The sequence below is a fragment of the Chiloscyllium punctatum genome, chromosome 10 (assembly GCF_047496795.1).
Source record: "Chiloscyllium punctatum isolate Juve2018m chromosome 10, sChiPun1.3, whole genome shotgun sequence".
Lineage (NCBI taxonomy): Eukaryota > Metazoa > Chordata > Chondrichthyes > Orectolobiformes > Hemiscylliidae > Chiloscyllium > Chiloscyllium punctatum.
The window spans coordinates 69,967,382-69,984,624 of NC_092748.1; the positions used below are offsets into that span (position 1 = coordinate 69,967,382).

Genomic DNA, 17,243 nt, shown 5'->3' on the forward strand with positions numbered 1-17,243 from the left:
ACATTATAGACCAGAGTTCAATTTTTTTTTCATTTTAGCACTATCTGTGAGACATCCTTGAGGGCTACCTTTTCATTTCCAGGGCTATTTTCTTTTTCATTCTAGCCAACTCTTTATCAGATGAAGCAGTCACATAGTCACATTACCTTCTGAATTTAGAATAATTTATTTGAGGATTTTTAATCAAATCCCAACAGTGTGGAATAGAACAAATATCAACAATTGTATACTTGAAATGCATAAGTAACATATTTTTTGTTAATTTATGATTTTTAAAAAATCTCTCCCACTTGTTCAAAATGGGACTACGAAAGAACCTGAACTAACACAAATTGATATTTAATGATTCACATTTAGTTATTGAAGAACTAGCTCAGGAATTTCCAAGTGAAAATCATACAGAGATTTGAGAGAACTCCTAGCAATTTCTCAGGTGAAATATCAAATTAATATTATTCTTTAAGCTTCATGCAACCACATGTCCATTGTAATCAGACCCTCTCCCCATCACACACAATATCTGCTTTGTTTTCAAACAGCCAGTTGACCTTTTGCAAAAACACCACCAACAATCAGAAGTTCTCTTAGTACTGGAAAAGCTTGCTTTTCTTGAACTGTTTGACGCTATTAAAATTTTGTTCAGCTAGGTCTTCCAAGGTAATGAATAACTTTGAAGCATTTGGTTGGCTTTCAGTTTGAGTTACTTATGCAACATACTTGAAGGGACCATCAAAGTAAGTCCTCCAGCTTGCCTTATCAGATATTCCAACACTGCCACCTCCCCCCATCACCGCTGCCTTCCCAACCACAGATTCTGACCCTTGAGAAGCAGCAAGCGTTGGAGAGAGAGAACTTGTGATTGGGCATGCTAGATCAACCTACGTTGGAGAAATGTAGTCTGTGATTGCAGGAGCAGCTCCTCACAGGTTCACTCATGTTTCTTTCCTTGACTGGTCTACCCTGTGATTGACTTTTCATGGACAATTTGGAAGCTTTCCGGCTTGACTTTATTCCCTCCCCATCTATTTTTGAGTGCTGCATTGATCTATCTGTTATATTCTACAATGCCCTCACTGCTTTCCCAAAGATGAGCCAGTGCATATTTTAATATTGTCTAACCATGCCACCTTTTGTGTTCATTATGTACTTTGTCCAGGTGCTGCATGATGAACATTCACATTTTCAAAACATTCCCCTCCTCTGTTCGCATTTTCATCCCCAAAGCTTTTTTGATATTAGAGGTTTCAATGTTGGGACCTCAACCTGTTACAGTTAGTTTGAATGACTTGAAAGAAGAGACTGAAACTTTAGTTGCAAAAATTACCGACGACACCAAGCTTGGCAGGGAATAAATTGTGAGGAGAGCATAAGGATGCTACAAAAGGACATAAATAGGTTAAATCATTGGGCAAAGAGCTTGTAAATGGAGTATAATGTGGGAAAATGTAGAATTGTTGGATTTGGCAAGAAAAGTAAATAAGCATATTGTGTAAATGGTGAGCGATTCCAAAGATCTGAGATGTAAAGAGATCTGGATGTCTTAATACCCGAAACACAAAAGTGAGGTCTGCAGAAATATCATAAAATGTTATAATTTAATGCATGGGGAATTGAATACAAAAGCATGGAGGTACTTGTTCAGTGAAGCCACATCTGGAGTGCCATGTACAGTATTGGTCTCCTTATTTATACCTGGAATGAGTGGGTTGTCTTTTGAGCAGAGCTTGGATAAACTAGTCTAGGCAGGAGTTTAGAAGATCAGAGGCAAGTTGATTGAAACATATAATATTCTGAGGAATCTTGACATGGTGCATGTAGAGAGGGCATTTTCTCTTGAGGGAAAATTGAGAACCAGGCTCACTGTTTCAAACTAAAGGCTTTAATACTGAGTTGAGGAGTAAGTTTTCTTCTGAGGGTCATGAGGCTTTGGAACTGTCTTCCACAAATGTTAGGGAAACAGAGCTTTCTGAATATTTTTAAGGCAGAGGTAGGTAGATTCTTGATTACCAAAGGGATGAAATATTATCTGGGATATGCAGCAATATAGAGTTCAGGTGAGAAGCAGATCATTCATGATCTTATTGAACGGTGAAGCAGGCCCAAAAGATTGAGTGGCTTACCCCTAATTCCTATTCATCTGTTGTATGTTCATGGAGCAGAATGTGGATCATCATTTACTGGTAACAGTACTGAAGGCTAGAGTAGGAAAGAGGACAAAACAGGTTTTAATGCTGTGACTGAATTTACATGAGCTTAAGAATAAAAAAAACCCGATTATTTATAGATAGCATTTGATGACAGAACACCAGAAGAGCTCTGGCAAGTCATAAAACTTGGCCTCCTGAATTTTGCAAAGTCACGACAGGAATTGTGGAGCCTGTAAGACAGAAAGGATTGATATCAGATCAAATTTTCTCCATGATGGAAGACCAGACACAAATGAAAAGTAAAAAGGATGTGGATTATTATAAATGTTAAAGACAGTGATTCAGAGATAGATGTGAATGGATAAATAGAAATAATTAAATAGCAGTAGTAGACTAAATGTATTTAGTACCAGATGTTCAAATAACTCATTTAGGTAAAACTTTGACACACGTGGTGGTAAAAAAAATGAAACTCCCTTTTTCAAATGGCAATTGAAGCTAAATTAATTGTAAATTTTAATATAGGTTGACAATTTTTTTTAATCGAAAGGTGCCATGGCATACAGGTAAAGGCTTTCTATGAAATTTGGTCACAGATATGCTAGGATCTCACTGAATGGTTGAAGAGATTCAAGGGATTAAATGGTTTTCTCATAGTCCCAGATTGCTTGTTAATTATACTTTTTCTTGCCCAAATGCTAATAGAACATAGAATGTTACAGCACATTACAGGCCATTCGGCCTTGATGTTGTACTGTCTTGTGAAACTAATCTGATGCTTATTTAATCTGCACCGTTCCATTATTATCCATATGTACGTCCAATGCCTATTTGAATGCCCTTAACATCGGCAAGTCTACTACTGTTGCAAGCTGGCTGTTTCTCGCCCCTACTTTACTCTCTGAGTAAAGAAACTACCCCTGATATCTGTCCTAAATCTATTACCCCTCAATTTAAAGCTATGTCCCCTCATGTTAGCCTTCACCATTCGAGGAAGAAGGCTCTCACTGTCCACCCTACTTAACCTTCTGATTATCTTACAGGTCTCGATTAAGTCACCTCTCAGCCTTCTTCTCTCCAATGAAAACAGCCTTAGTTCCTGCAGCCTTTTCTCGTAAGACCTTCCTTCCATATCAGGCAACATTCTAGTAAATTGCCTCTGAACCCTTTCCAAAGCTTCTACATCCTTCCTATAATGCAGTGACCAGAACTGTATGCAATACTCCAAGTGCAGCCTTACCAGTGTCTTGTACAGCTGAAGCATCACCTCGTAGCTCCGAAACTCAATCCCCCTACCAATAAATGCCAACACACCATATGCCTTCTGAACAATCCTATCAACCTGGGTGGCAACTTTCTGGGATTTATGCACCTGCACACTGAGATCTCTCTTTGTTCATCTACACTGCTAACAATTTTATCATTAGCCCAATACTCTGCATTCCTGTTACTTCTGAAGTGAACTACCTCACACTTTTCTGCATTAAACTCCATTTGCCACTTCTCAGCCCAACTATGCATCTTATCTATGTCTCTCTGTAACTCATAACATGCTTCAGCACTATTCACAACTCTGCCTGTTTTCGTGTCATCTGCAAATTTACTAACCCATCTTTCTACGCCCTCATCCAGGTCATTTATAAAAATGACAAACAGCAGTGGCTTCAAAACAGACCCTCGCGGCACACCACTGGTAACTGGGCTCCAAAATTTCAAATTCATCTCAAAGTTTCATTCAAAATACCTTTCAAATATTTATTAATAATTGATGCTGCAAGGCCTATCTTTCTTCTTCATGCTGCTTCTTTTCATTTCTGAACATTTCCTATCAACCACCACCCTCTGTCTTCTTTCAGCTAGCCAATGTCTGATCTGAGCAGCTTAATCACCTTCAATCCCGAAACTCCGTATTTTGTGCAATGGCTTTCCTGTGGAACCTTACGAAATGCCTTAGCAAAACCATGGGGTTTTGGATTCAATTTTGTAGTCATTAGAAATCCAAGCTTGTGTGGAATTCTATAAGAAGAATCTTGGACTTTTGTGAAAAGATCAAGTACCTGAGCATACTTTTGATAAGACATGAAGTGACATATTTATGCTGCTCTTGGCTGACTTGCTTTCTCAGAACCAACAGTAGCTACTTGTGACCGATATGGATTCCATTACTGATACTGGTGCACTCAGCTGTGTCTCTCCATGTACCTGCAAATACAAACTATACTTCTCCTGGTGTCATATAGCCCAACTAGCTGATGTGATACCAGGATATTAATATTGAACAATACAGGTCTTGCTAATGACCGTATTGTTCAGAAATGAAAAGAAGCAGCATGAAGAAGAAAGATAGGCCTTGCAGCATCAATTATTAATAAATATTTGAAAGGTATTTTGAATGAAACTTTGAGATGAACTTGAAATTTATTACTCTAAAATTTATCAAACCAGTCAGTCAATGAAAATTTCAATAGAGCCAACATAGTGGAGTATTGGCCTTAACTAAGCATTTCAGACAGGATGTAACTTGGCCAGTTATACATCAAAAACATATGGTGGTAATAAGTGTGAGTAATGGTCCAGATCGGTTTTGACAACCACCATGCACAATAGTGTTTTCATTCTTCTTTCAATTCTGTTTCCAATGCTCGAGTCCTCTCCACTTATTGAAAGTGTCAAGAGTGTTTGACCGAAATCTTCCTTATATGTTCTTTTCCATGCTCAACTAGCTGAACTTTCCCAAGGTCACTTAATTTACACTTTTTTCAGGTGGGGATGTCTGATTAAAATTAACTTTACTAACAAGTATTGAGGTCATTGTCTAAACTTTGGGTTGAAAACTCTGCCTTTAATGTAATTTGTCTGACACTACCTTGTGAACCTTTGCCCGTACATATTGGCCATTTTAATCACTCTTACCTTGTCTTTTCCTTATCACAACTCCTGCTGTTCCTCTCAAAGGTGATCTATCTTCCCAATAGCATCTCTGGCACCAAACAAACTCTCAATGGTTTCATTCATTCCACTATTAATTATTAATATCCGAGACTGTTTGCAAGATATGCTAACAAGCTATTCATAATGACTTTTCAGTGCAGCTACTCTTATTTCCTTTCAGGCTGTTAAACCACTGTGTTGTCTCACCACAGCAACATTTAATTTATTCCCGCACACTAATGAACCTGGACTTCAGCGAGCATCCTTATTAAGTGAGGGCAAAGGAAAGGTTTAACACAGCTATGTCACATTGTTGTCTTTTCATAATTTGATATGACCGTGGCTGTTTGAATAAAGTAAGTGATCCAATGTAAGAATAACGATCTCTCTAGCATAGTTGCCATGGAAAGGAAACCTGAAATAATTTCAGCTTAAAAAAACACAGTCTTAATAAGCCATTGCCTAGTTAACTTCCTATATAAACTGAAAACTCACCAGTCCAGCATTTTTGTGACTAAAGCATTTCTAGAATAATATTAAAATACCTAAATAATATTAAAATAACAAAAAGTGTGTAAATTGGATATAAGTATATATCTGAGACATAAAATATGCCAGAACAGTTGTTAAGACATTGAAATGTACATTTTCTGTTTATTTGAAAATAGGGGTCGATGCATTAATTCAGTGTTGCACAGAAATTTAATTCACTTGTTACCAGTGCCTACAAATCAGAATTTTTTTTTATTCATCGGCGGGACATGGAATTACTGGCTGGCCAGCATTTATTGTTCATCCTTAGTTGCCATTGAGAAGGTGGTGGTGAGTTGTCTTCTTGAACTACTGCAGTTCACATGTTGTAGGTAGATACACAATGCCCTTAGAGCGAGAATTCCTGGGTTTTGACCCATTGACAGTGAAGGAAGAGCGATATATTTCCAAGTCAGCATGTTGAGTGGCTTGGAGGGGAGCTTTTAGGTGGTGGTATTCCCATGTATCTGTTGCCGTTGTTCTCCTAGATGGAAGTGGTTGTAGGTTTGGCAGTTGCTGTCTAAGGATCTTTGGTGAATTGCTGCAGTGCATATTGTTGATAGTAAACCCGGCTGCTACTGAATATCAGAGGTGGAGAGTGTGGTTATTATGGATGTGGTGCCAATCAAGCAGGCTGCTTTGTCCTGGATGGTGTCAAGCTTCTTGAGCATTGTTGAAGCTGCACCCATCCAGGCAAGTGGAGAGTATTCCATCATGTGACTGGCTTGCGCCTTGTGAACAGGCTTTGGGGAGTCAAGAGATGAGTTACTCACCACAGTATTCCAATATGGCAAAACATAAGGCATGAAGCTTTCCCTCTCCACAGCTTCCACTCCAGCTCCCTGCCTTCTTACAGACTCTAAGGCACTATAACCCTATTTCTAATTTGTAACAAGTAGCATTTTGCAGGGTCAGGCACACAAATTATAGGTAAATGAAATTTTCAGATTCTTTTATTTTGGAAAGTCAAAGTATTCAGGAAAGCTTATACTGAAGATTTTGTATATATAGTAAAGAATGTGACCACATTTTCACAGGGTGGTCGGATAAGTAGGTGACCTGTTCATATAATGGCAGTTGTTATAGTGCCTTAGAGTCTGGAAGAAGGCAGGGAGCTGGAGTGGAGGCTGTGGAGAGGGAAAGCTTCATGCCTTATGTTTTGCCATATTGGAAGCTGCCTATCCCATTTACCTTGACTTTGACAGGAGACTGTCTGGTAGGCCAGCCAATGAAGAAATTGGTGTGCCAGACTATTCAGTGCTCTCCTGCTGCCACATTGAGTTCTCAGCAGAGTTCTCTGCAGCAGTACTTGTCTTTCACCTTGCACTTTGATGAGCTGGTAAATGAATCATTCTTTATTTCTGGCTGCTTGCAGTCCACTTGTGCCTGGTGAATCACCACATGCTGATCCCAACTTTATTACGAGCCTCAAGGGTAAATCAATGACAGCATCTGCTGCAAATATCACATAAACTGATAGGTTTTCTCATCACTGCTCTGCTGTTGCTTCTTCCTGTTGCCACGTGGGTTGTTTGTTCTTGAGCGTTGAGGTAAAAACTCAGAGGGGAAGGTTGCTGTGACTGATCAGGTGTGGGTTCAGCAGCAAGTGGTCCATGGTTAGACCATTGGCAGTGCCCATCATGTGAGATAGCAGGATGATGGTGAGCACTGGGTTGAGAAAAAGGCACAAGGCAGTAGGCTGCTATTATCTACAATATTCACCCTGTGTTGACATGGCAAGCCACCTCCTTTGTGGGTGCAAGTGTCCTCATCACCCTCCTTTACTTTCTTTTTGGCTCTTATGGATTTAATTGAAGTGGAAGAAAGACAGAGAGGTGATCTACCCTTTCTCAGGAAATGAATTGATAATTTAAATATTTTAATAAGGCTGGCAACCTCTACCCTAACTTGCTTTGTAGATTTGCCCTGGCGTGGTTGGGATTTCCAAGACTGAGGAAATTCAATGGCTGGAGGGAGTAAAGCTTTTTGGTCACCCAAGCTCATCACTTTGTTAACTCTCTGGTGAGCCAAAGGAAGTCATACCAGTTATTCTGGCTGGTTTCCAGGCCTGTTCACCAAGAATAAAGCATGCTTCTGGATTTCCCAACAAAAGCTCTGCCCGTCCCTCCATAAACAGTCTAACCTTGTCAAGATTCTGTCACTTTGTAGCTTCCTACAAAATTTTCCCAGAGTTGTCAGCAGAGATTTTCCATAATCAAGCTTCCTTTTGTTTTGGTGCCAAAAATAGAAATTGCTGGAAAAGCTCAGCTGGTCTGGCAGCATCTGTGGAGAGAAATCAGAGTTAACGTTTCAGGTTGAGGGATCCTCTCTCAGAACTGCCTGGCACTGTGCCCTTTTCAAGAGTTCTGTGCCTCTCTGTTCACAAATGCCACAAATCCTCTGTAGAGGTCACATCACCAGAAAAGATGCTGGATTTGAAGAATCCTCCCCTGACAATATTTGTTAGTAGTTTTCAGTGAGGTGAACAGCAAGCACTCTCCTACCACTTGCTCACCCTAACATTGTCAGTGTTAATTAGGGATGTACAACAAATGCTTGACTTGACATACTTCACGTACAAATTTTAAAAAAAGAGCAAAATCCAGGTCAGTACATAGAGATCTGAATTATACATGCAATACTTTTAATAATTAAGTACTTGCATAAGTAGAACATAATTGTTCAGCATATTTAATTTATTTTGTTTTACGTAATCACTGGGATATAAACCAAATATCTTTGATAGAAGCTGTCAGATCGCTACAGGCTACATATGCAGCATACAAAATTAAGTTTTGCACTCCCAGTAAGATGCTGTGATATGAAACCTCAGGCCAAAGTTATGATCCAATACTATACCATTGATATTCCAACCTGTGCGCTCCATAACGACAGATTGGGAGTGAGGGATTTACTGAAATTTATAACTCGTGTGGATTAAACTTCCATCAAATACAGCTATTTAACACAAACAGATCAGAAAACTGACCCCTTACTGAATTTCAAGACTCAGTTGATCTTTAATTGTGTTAACCATCGAGATGAAGGAATAAGGAATTGTAATCTAAAAGACAAGCAAGACAACAAAATGAAATTCACACATTTGAAGAAATGAGAACATATGTGAATGAAGAAAGTAACATTCTTGACATTGTGTTAAATTATTCCTGCTTTACATTAGGGAGAGCAGAAGTATTACTTGTTGGACTGATTTGTAACAGTCTGTGAAAATTATTGTCTGATAATACCATAAAAATTGAGTCACATAAGCATTGTATATTTAATTGAATACGCTTGTGTGTTAACTTGAACAGCCAGTTTTATTTGCAGATGTTTCAAAAATGACTTATTCTGAATTTTGCAAACAAAATAAAACTTTTTTTACTATCGTTACATTGAATTTGAAAAGAACCTTGATTTACACTTTGAATACTGCCAACTGTTCTAGTTTCTACATTACAAAATATATAGAAGCAAAGAAGTAGTGCAAACTTGATTTGCATGAATGATAGCAGAAATCAGAGGTATACCCATTGGGAAAGACTGAACTAGCTAGAGCAATTTTCTGTGGAAAGGGGATGACTTACAGAGATCTTTAAAATTATGAAGACTTTTGATAGACAAAGCATGGAGAAACTATTTCTACTTGTGGTGAATCCAAAATTAGGTACAATGGATATAAAATAGTTACAAATATATTCAAAAGAGAATAAGGAGATACTTCTCAGATAACAGTGCAAATATGAACTTGCTACCATCTGGAATGGTTGAGGCAAATTGTATAAATAAGTTTAAGGAGAAATCCCATTAGTACTTGAGTTAGAAAGAGATAGAAGAATATACTTTTGCAGTTAAATAAATTAAGAGGGAGGATGCACATGTGAGTATCAATGCTGGCATAGATCTTTTGACCAAAGTGTGTACTGCAATTTCGAAACAATTTTCTGTAACATGATGTGATAACATTGCAAGATGAAAAGTATCTAATGGTGTTATTGTGGTAATTCATGGTGATTATGCCAGCTCTCTCCATGGTTTGGACACTAACTCTACCAAATATACACAATAATTTTATTTTTCTTGTACCTGTATTGAGAAATGAACATTGCTAAGCAGTCAGCTTTTTGTTTGTAATGTAGATACACATCATGCATTATAATTATGAGCTCATGTTGAATGTTAGCATAATTTTCACCTCACACCATTCAGTATCATTCAAATACAGCATTGGAATTCATACACATCTATTTATCTGTGAACCATTCCATTAATATTTGGATGAGACCACAGTTCACAAGCAATTCTAGGGTAAGGTAAATGATCAACAAGTTGGGTAATATATGAAGCAATGCCTTAACTGAGGTATTCTTGTGGAACTAACTGCTTCAATTGAAAATTAATGCCAGCCAGAATTTTCTTTGAAATTATTTCTCATAATTTACTTATATTACTGCATTTTTCTCTCTACAGATTTTTGTTTATTCTCTTGGGGCCTCTTGGTAAAGGTCCACAATATCATGAAATTGGCAGGTCGATTGCAACCCTGATGACTGATGAGGCAAGTGCTAATTCCCAAGTATTTAATTTAACATGATCTGCAATATCTGTGCTACACTTTGATTATTCATTAATTGCAAACTTGCTAATCTATTGTAATCAACATGGAGAATGCTACAGTAGCAGACAGTTTAAATTACATTTGAGGACTGGACAATAATAAATTGTTCAAGAGCTTCAGAGAACAGATGTTGAAGTTCCATTATGATACGCAGATTGTGACATTTTGTGTGTATCGCTGCTACCAAGAAAAAGAACTGTGTTACTTTGGTACTTGGTTCTGTTTTTTAAAAGTATTTTAATGGTATGACTGGTGAGAATGATTCATATTGATGCTGACATTGTAGCCATGTTTGGAATTGAACCAAGCAATTGATCTTCAGACATTTGTAGTGTAATTTGCCCTTTCTCAATCCATGCTTTCTTTCTTACTTAAAAAACTGAATGCAAACATTTCATTTGACATCACCACTTACTGTTTCAGGATTATGCATTATTATAGACCTATAAATAAATAAATTATTGGATCACTGATTGCAAGTATCTTTGAAGATTTATGCATGATAAATGTTTAGATTTTATGGCAATAATGCCAAACCTGTGATAACTAATCGTTTTATTCTGTTAGATTGTTGACTTGTAAGGTGATTTGTGGTTTTCAGGGAATGGTAAGTAAACGCTGACTTAATGTTGACTCAGTCAATGGCCTTTCACTTCTGTGTCATTCATACAGTAGGGGCAATATTTCTGTTTGATGTTTCAGGCTTTCTGTTCTGCAGTCTGCACATTCTACATATGCACATGAGATTCTTTTGATGCTTCACCCGATGCTGTTCGGGTTAGTACACCACCAGACATCTTCTGTCGCTTCTTTGTCCCTTCACTTCCACCCTCGCTTCTCACACCCTTGCCTTAATCCTTAAATCTCTCTTCCCACATGCTTCTATTTCCATTCTCCATTCTCACCTTTAAAGTTCTCAGTATCAATTACCAGCATCAGGAACTTTTGTCACGTTTTCTCTCACTCCCACCCTTGCTCCTACCCTCGCTGATCTATGCATAGACTTTCTTGGCTTCTCTTTCTAAACTGAAAGTACTTGCAACAAAATTCACACAATGATGGCAAGTGACAGTATATATAATACTTGCAAATTATTTCCTCTAAATGTCCCTGTTTTCATAAAAATGATTTTATATATTTTATAATTTGCAAATGTAAGCCACACAATATATATGGGTGAGTCAATAAAGAAAATCACACATGAACAAAAACTGTTCATTGTAGTCAATCCCAATTTTATCTGTCTCTACATTCATTTCATCCATAATTTCTAAAGTGATTGTGTCTCTAAAAGACATATATATGATTTGTTGTCTACTAAATCTTGGGGTGATGTTGCTTCTCTGGAGCCTGTCATTCCCATGGCATGCGCTTGAACAGAACAAGGCACTTGCTTTTCAGAATCAATAATTTTGCTGGGTTTATATTAGAAAATAAGAACAGGAATTGCTGGATAAGAGTTAACATTTCTCATACAGTGACCCTTCTTCTAAGTAAGGGTCTCTGGACCCAAGACACTAACTCCTATTGCCCTCCGCAGATGCTGCCAGGCCTGCTGTGCTTTTCCAGTAATTTCCATTTTTGTCTCTTATTTCCACTATCCACATTCCTTTTGGCTTGTTTATATTAGAAAATATTGGGCTGTTGCTTTTCCTTGAATATGGAAGATTTCGCACATCCTATTGGTATTGACCTTCATCTGCCACCTGTTTGCACACTCCACCAACTTACTGATGCTTCCCTTGCAGTTTATAATACTTACAAGTTTTACATTATCCACACATTTTAAAGTTGTGTAATGTATTCTAAATTTTAGATGATTAATATTTATCAGGAAAGCAAGGTCCCAATACTAACGTCTGGGAAATTCCATTGCCAATCTTTCAACAACAAGCAATAAATCCAGTATCCATTCTTCTCTTTTTCTTGTCATTCAGCCAACTTTTGTACCTATGCTGCTACTGGGTCTTTAATGCTCTGAGCTGTAACTTTGCTCAAACATTTGTTGTGTAGCACTGAAATCATGGAAGTGTATATACACCACATCAGCCGCATTGCTCCAACAACCCTCTCTTTTACATCTTCAAAAGAATCCCAGCAAGTGAGTTAAATCTGGATTTTCCTGAAGAATTCAACACTGGCTTTCCTTAACTAGCCTATATCTGTCCTTGTTGTCAACTTGGATTCAGGCTTGTTTCTGAAAGAGGTACGAAGACACCTTTCTTTGTGGATGGAGTTCATAAAATACATGGGTCGAAAAGTATGGTGCTGGAAAATTCCTGATGAAGGGCTAATGCATGAAACATCAATTCTCCTACTCCTTGGATGTTGTCTGACCTGTTATGCTTTTCCGGCACCACATTTTTTGATTCTGTTCTCCAGAATGTGCAGTCCTCACTTTCTTCTAGACATAAAATACTTGGCCTTGCAACTCCTTCCTTAAACTAGTATCATACTATATTGCTGGTTTAATAGAGTCCCCTCTTCTCCTTAAATAACACTTCTGAAGATATTAAACAATCCTTGAATAAAACTAATGAAAATTAAATCAAATTTTCTTTTCATATTTACTTCCTGTGCAATCAACACTCAGTTGCAGCAGTGTGTACCACTTACAGGATACACTGCAGAAATTAATCAAGGTTCCTTTTGACGGCACCTTCCAGACCCACAATGGTTCCAATCTAGAAGGACAAAGGCAGGAGCTGCGTGGGACTACTACCTGCAAGTTCCTGCTCAAGCCACTCACCATCCTGAGTTGGAAATACATTGCCATTCCTCAGTGTCTTTGGATCAGACTTCTGGAACTCCCTTCATAACAACGTTGTTGGTATGTCTACAACATGTGGACTGCAGCAGGGGTTCAAACAGGCCTTCACTAGGGCGATTAGGGATTGGCAATAAATGTTGGCCTGAACAGCAAAATCCACATTCTTTAAATAAATTAAAATATACCCACTTTATAAACAACTAATTAACTTTTTTTTTCATATTTGATATAATTCAATTTATTTTCTACATTCCCTTTTCTTTCATTAAAGAGAAAAGAAAACCTTAATGCATTCAATCACAAAGCAACCCAAACAAAAAAGAATTTTTCACATTGTTGTAATGTGTCATACCACTGGGGTCTTTATTGAAGGATCTCCAACAATTTATTGAGTTAAGTACCTCTTTTGGTGAAATAATGTGACAACTAGTGCCTTGTGTCAACAGACCTTATTTTCGAAATCTCTTTTCTTTCTAACATTTGCTTTAAGCTAGCAAGGTCAATTTTTAACCTTTTCACAGGGACACCCTTTATCGAATATATGTGATTGCAAAAAGAAGTTATTCACAAGCCATTATAGGGGAAAATTTGTCTCAGATTGCCCTGAATCCAGGATTTCTTTTTGGATATTGGATGAATACGTTATAGTTTTCTAATATGACATATAGAAAAGTCTAACTCGGTCAAAATGATTTGTATAAGGAATTAATGTTTAACAAATTTGCTAGAGTTCTTTGAAGATTTAATAAGTAGAGTTGATATGGGAAGCTGGTAGATATGGTGTATTTGTATTTCTAAATGACTACCTGCTATCTTCAATGATCTGTGCTCATACATAACCAGTACTCTCTGCTTCTGCACCCTCTTTAGAGTTGTACCTCTTTTTTATATTGTCTGCCCACATTTTCTACATTACTACACAATGCATTATTACACACTTCTCTACATTAAACTTGATCTGCCATCTATCCAATCACTCGACAAACTTGTCGGTGTCCTTTTGAAATTCTATGCTGTCCTCATAGTTTACACTGTTTCCCAATTTCATATCAAATGCAAATTTTGAAATCATCACCTGTTCACCAAAATCTAAATTATTAATATGCATTAGGAAAGGCAAGGGTCTAAATACTAACCCTGGGGACCTCCTACAAACTACAAACCTTCCTTTGGCTCGCAAAGTATCCATTGACCATTTACTTTCTGTTTACTATAATGCTGCGAATTTTGCATCCAGATTGCCACTGTCCCTTTCATACTATGGGCTATAACTTTTCTCGCAAGTCTTGTGTGGCACTGTATTGAATGCTGCCACATTAACAGAATTACCCTTGTTGAAGTTCTCTGTTTTCTCTTCAAAAAACTCCAGAAAGTTAGTTAAACATTCATTTCCCCTTTAGAAATCAATGCTGGCTTTCCCTAATCACATTTTTTCCAAGTGACAGCTAATTCTATCCTGAGTAATTGTTTCTTGAAGCTTTCTGAGGTTAAACTGACTGGTCTGTAATTACTTGGCTTATTCTTACACCCTTTTTTGAGCAAGGGCATGATTTTTGCAATTCTCTACTCGTCTTGTACCTATCCTGAGACTTGGGATGATCATGGCCAGTGCCCCTCTAATTTCCACTCATTTTCCTCAGTATCCTTGTATGCATCTTGTCTAATCTCATTGCTTTTTGAACATTAAGTACTAACAGTCTATCCAAGAATTCTTCCTCATAAATTTTGAATTCAACTACTGAGAACATTTCCTTCTCTCCCCTATGACCTGCCTTTGGCCTGTCCTATGCCCCTGGTAAAGATAAATGCAAAGTCTTCATTTAATTGCTCAACCATACTGCTGCTTCCATGTGTAAATTCCCTTTTGGGTCCCTAGTTGGCCTTTATCCTTTTACCACTCTTTCATCATTTATATATCTACAGAAGATTTCACTTTGTGCTACCTGCCAGTCTTCTCACATAATTGTTCTTTGTTTTTTGAATACAGTTTTTCACTTTCTCTCTGAACCCCAGTTCTCAGTGGCATTTTGTGACTGACGCACCTGTCATAAGCTCACCTTTTCATCTTCATCTTGATTTCTACCTTCTTTGTTATCCAGGGATCATTTGATGTGTTTACTCAAGATTCCCTTTCGAGGGAATATACCTTGACTATATCTGAAACACTTTTTTTCTTTGAAGGTAGTCCATTGCTTAGAGTATTTTCCTGCCAGAAGGGAAAGTGATGACCCTGTGCCATTGCAGGTTCTATTCTCATTTCCCTTAGTACCTTTGAATGTAGAGACAAAAATAGAAATTGCTGGAAAAGCTCAGCAGGTCCAGCAGCATCTGTGGGGAGAAATCGGAGTTAGTGTTTCGTTTCATAAGAACATCGGAACTAGGAGAAGGAGTAAGCCATCTGGCCCTTCGGGCCTGTTCTGCCATTCAACAAGATCATTTTCATGGACTCAGATCCACTTACCTATGCTCTCACCATATCCCCTAAATCCTTTACTGTTAAAAAAAAAATCTACATTAGCTTTAAAAATGTTTACTGAAGTAATGCCAACTACTTCACTGGGCACAGAATTCCATAGATTAACAACCCTCAGGGTGAAGAAGTTCCTTCTCAATTCAGTCCTAAATCTGCTCTCTCTAATCTTAAGGCTATGCCCTCTTGTCTGAGCTTCATCTGCCAGTGGAAACATCCTCTCTAGAACATAGAACATAGAACATTATAATGCAGTACAGGCCCTTTGGCCTTCGATGTTGCGCTGACTTGTGGAACCAAACTGAAGCCCATCTATTCTACACTATTCTATTTTCATCCATATGTTTATCCAATGGACCATTTAAATGCCTTTAAAGTTGGTGAGTCTACTACTGTTGCAGGCAGGGCATTCCACATCCCTACTACTCTCTGAGTAAAGAAACTACCTCTGACATCTGTCCTATACCTATCACCCTACATTTTAATGCTATGTCCCCTCATTTGAGCAACACCATCTGGAAAAAAGACTTTCATTGTCCACCCTACCTAACCCTCTAATTATCTTATATGTCTCAATTAAGTCACCTCGCAACCTTCTTCTCTCTAACGAAAACAGCATCAAGTCCCTCAGCCTTTCCTCAAAAGACCTTCCCTCCATACCAGGCAACATCCTCGTAAATTGCCTTTGAACCCTTCCTATAATGTGGTGACCAGAACTGTACAGAATACTCCAAGTGCAGCCACACCAGAGTTTTGTACAGCTGCAAAATGGCATAATGTTGCAGCATGCTGCTATGTAGAGGGACCTGGGTGCCCTTGTGCATGAATCAAGGTTCATGGTTCCGACACTCAATGCGTCTACCAATAAAAGCTGCTACACCGTATGCCTTTTTAACAACCCTATCAACGTGGGTGGCAACTTTCAGGGATATATGTACATGGATACCGAGATCTCTCTGCTCATCTACACTACCAAGAATCTTACCAGTACTCTTTATTCCTGTTGCTCCTTCCAAAGTTAATCATCTCACACTGTTTCACAATAAACTCCATTTGCCTCCCCTCAGCCCGACTCTGCAGCTTATTTATGTCCCTCTGTAACCTGCAATATCCTTCAGCACTATCCACAACTCCACTTACCTTAGTGTCATCCGCAAATTTACTAATCCATCCTTCTACACCCTCATTCAGGTCATTTATAAAAATAACAAACAGCAGTTGCCCTAAGAGATCCTTGCGGTACACCACTAGTAACTGAACTCCAGGATGAACATTTTCCATCAACCACCAATCTATCTTCTTACAGCTGGCCAATTTCTGATCCAAACCACTAAATCACCCTCAATCTTCCTGCCTCTGTATTTTGTGCATTAGCCTACCGTAGGGAGCCTTATCAAATGCCTTACTGAAACTCATATATACCACATTAGCCGCTTTAGCTTCATCCACCTGTTTGATCACTTTCTACTTCTATCTTATCTATTCCCTTCATAATTTTATATGTTTCTATAAGATCCTCCCTCATCCTTCTGAATTTCAAAGAATATAATCCCAGTCTACTCATTCTCTTCTCATAAACCAACCTCATCAACTCCGGAATCAACCTAGTGAACATCCTCTGCACCCCCTCCAGTGCCAGTACAACTTTTCTCAAGTAAGGAAACCAAAACTGCACACAGTAATTCAGGCGTGGCCTCACCAGCACCTTGCACAGCTGCAATGTAATACCTCTGCTTTTAAATTCCATCCCTTTAGCAATGAAGGACAAAATTCCAT

General features: G+C 38.2%; 1 protein-coding gene across 5 annotated transcripts in view; it reads left to right on the forward strand.

The window, feature by feature from the left end:
• Positions 1-17,243, forward strand: part of LOC140482267 (sodium-driven chloride bicarbonate exchanger-like) — a 281,516-nt gene that overhangs the window by 150,633 nt on the left and 113,640 nt on the right. For all 5 annotated transcript variants that reach the window (XM_072579457.1, XM_072579456.1, XM_072579455.1 and 2 more), the window contains one exon: positions 10,080-10,167. In XM_072579457.1, the coding sequence (XP_072435558.1) occupies positions 10,080-10,167 (88 nt within the window). The remainder of the gene's footprint in view (positions 1-10,079; positions 10,168-17,243) is intronic.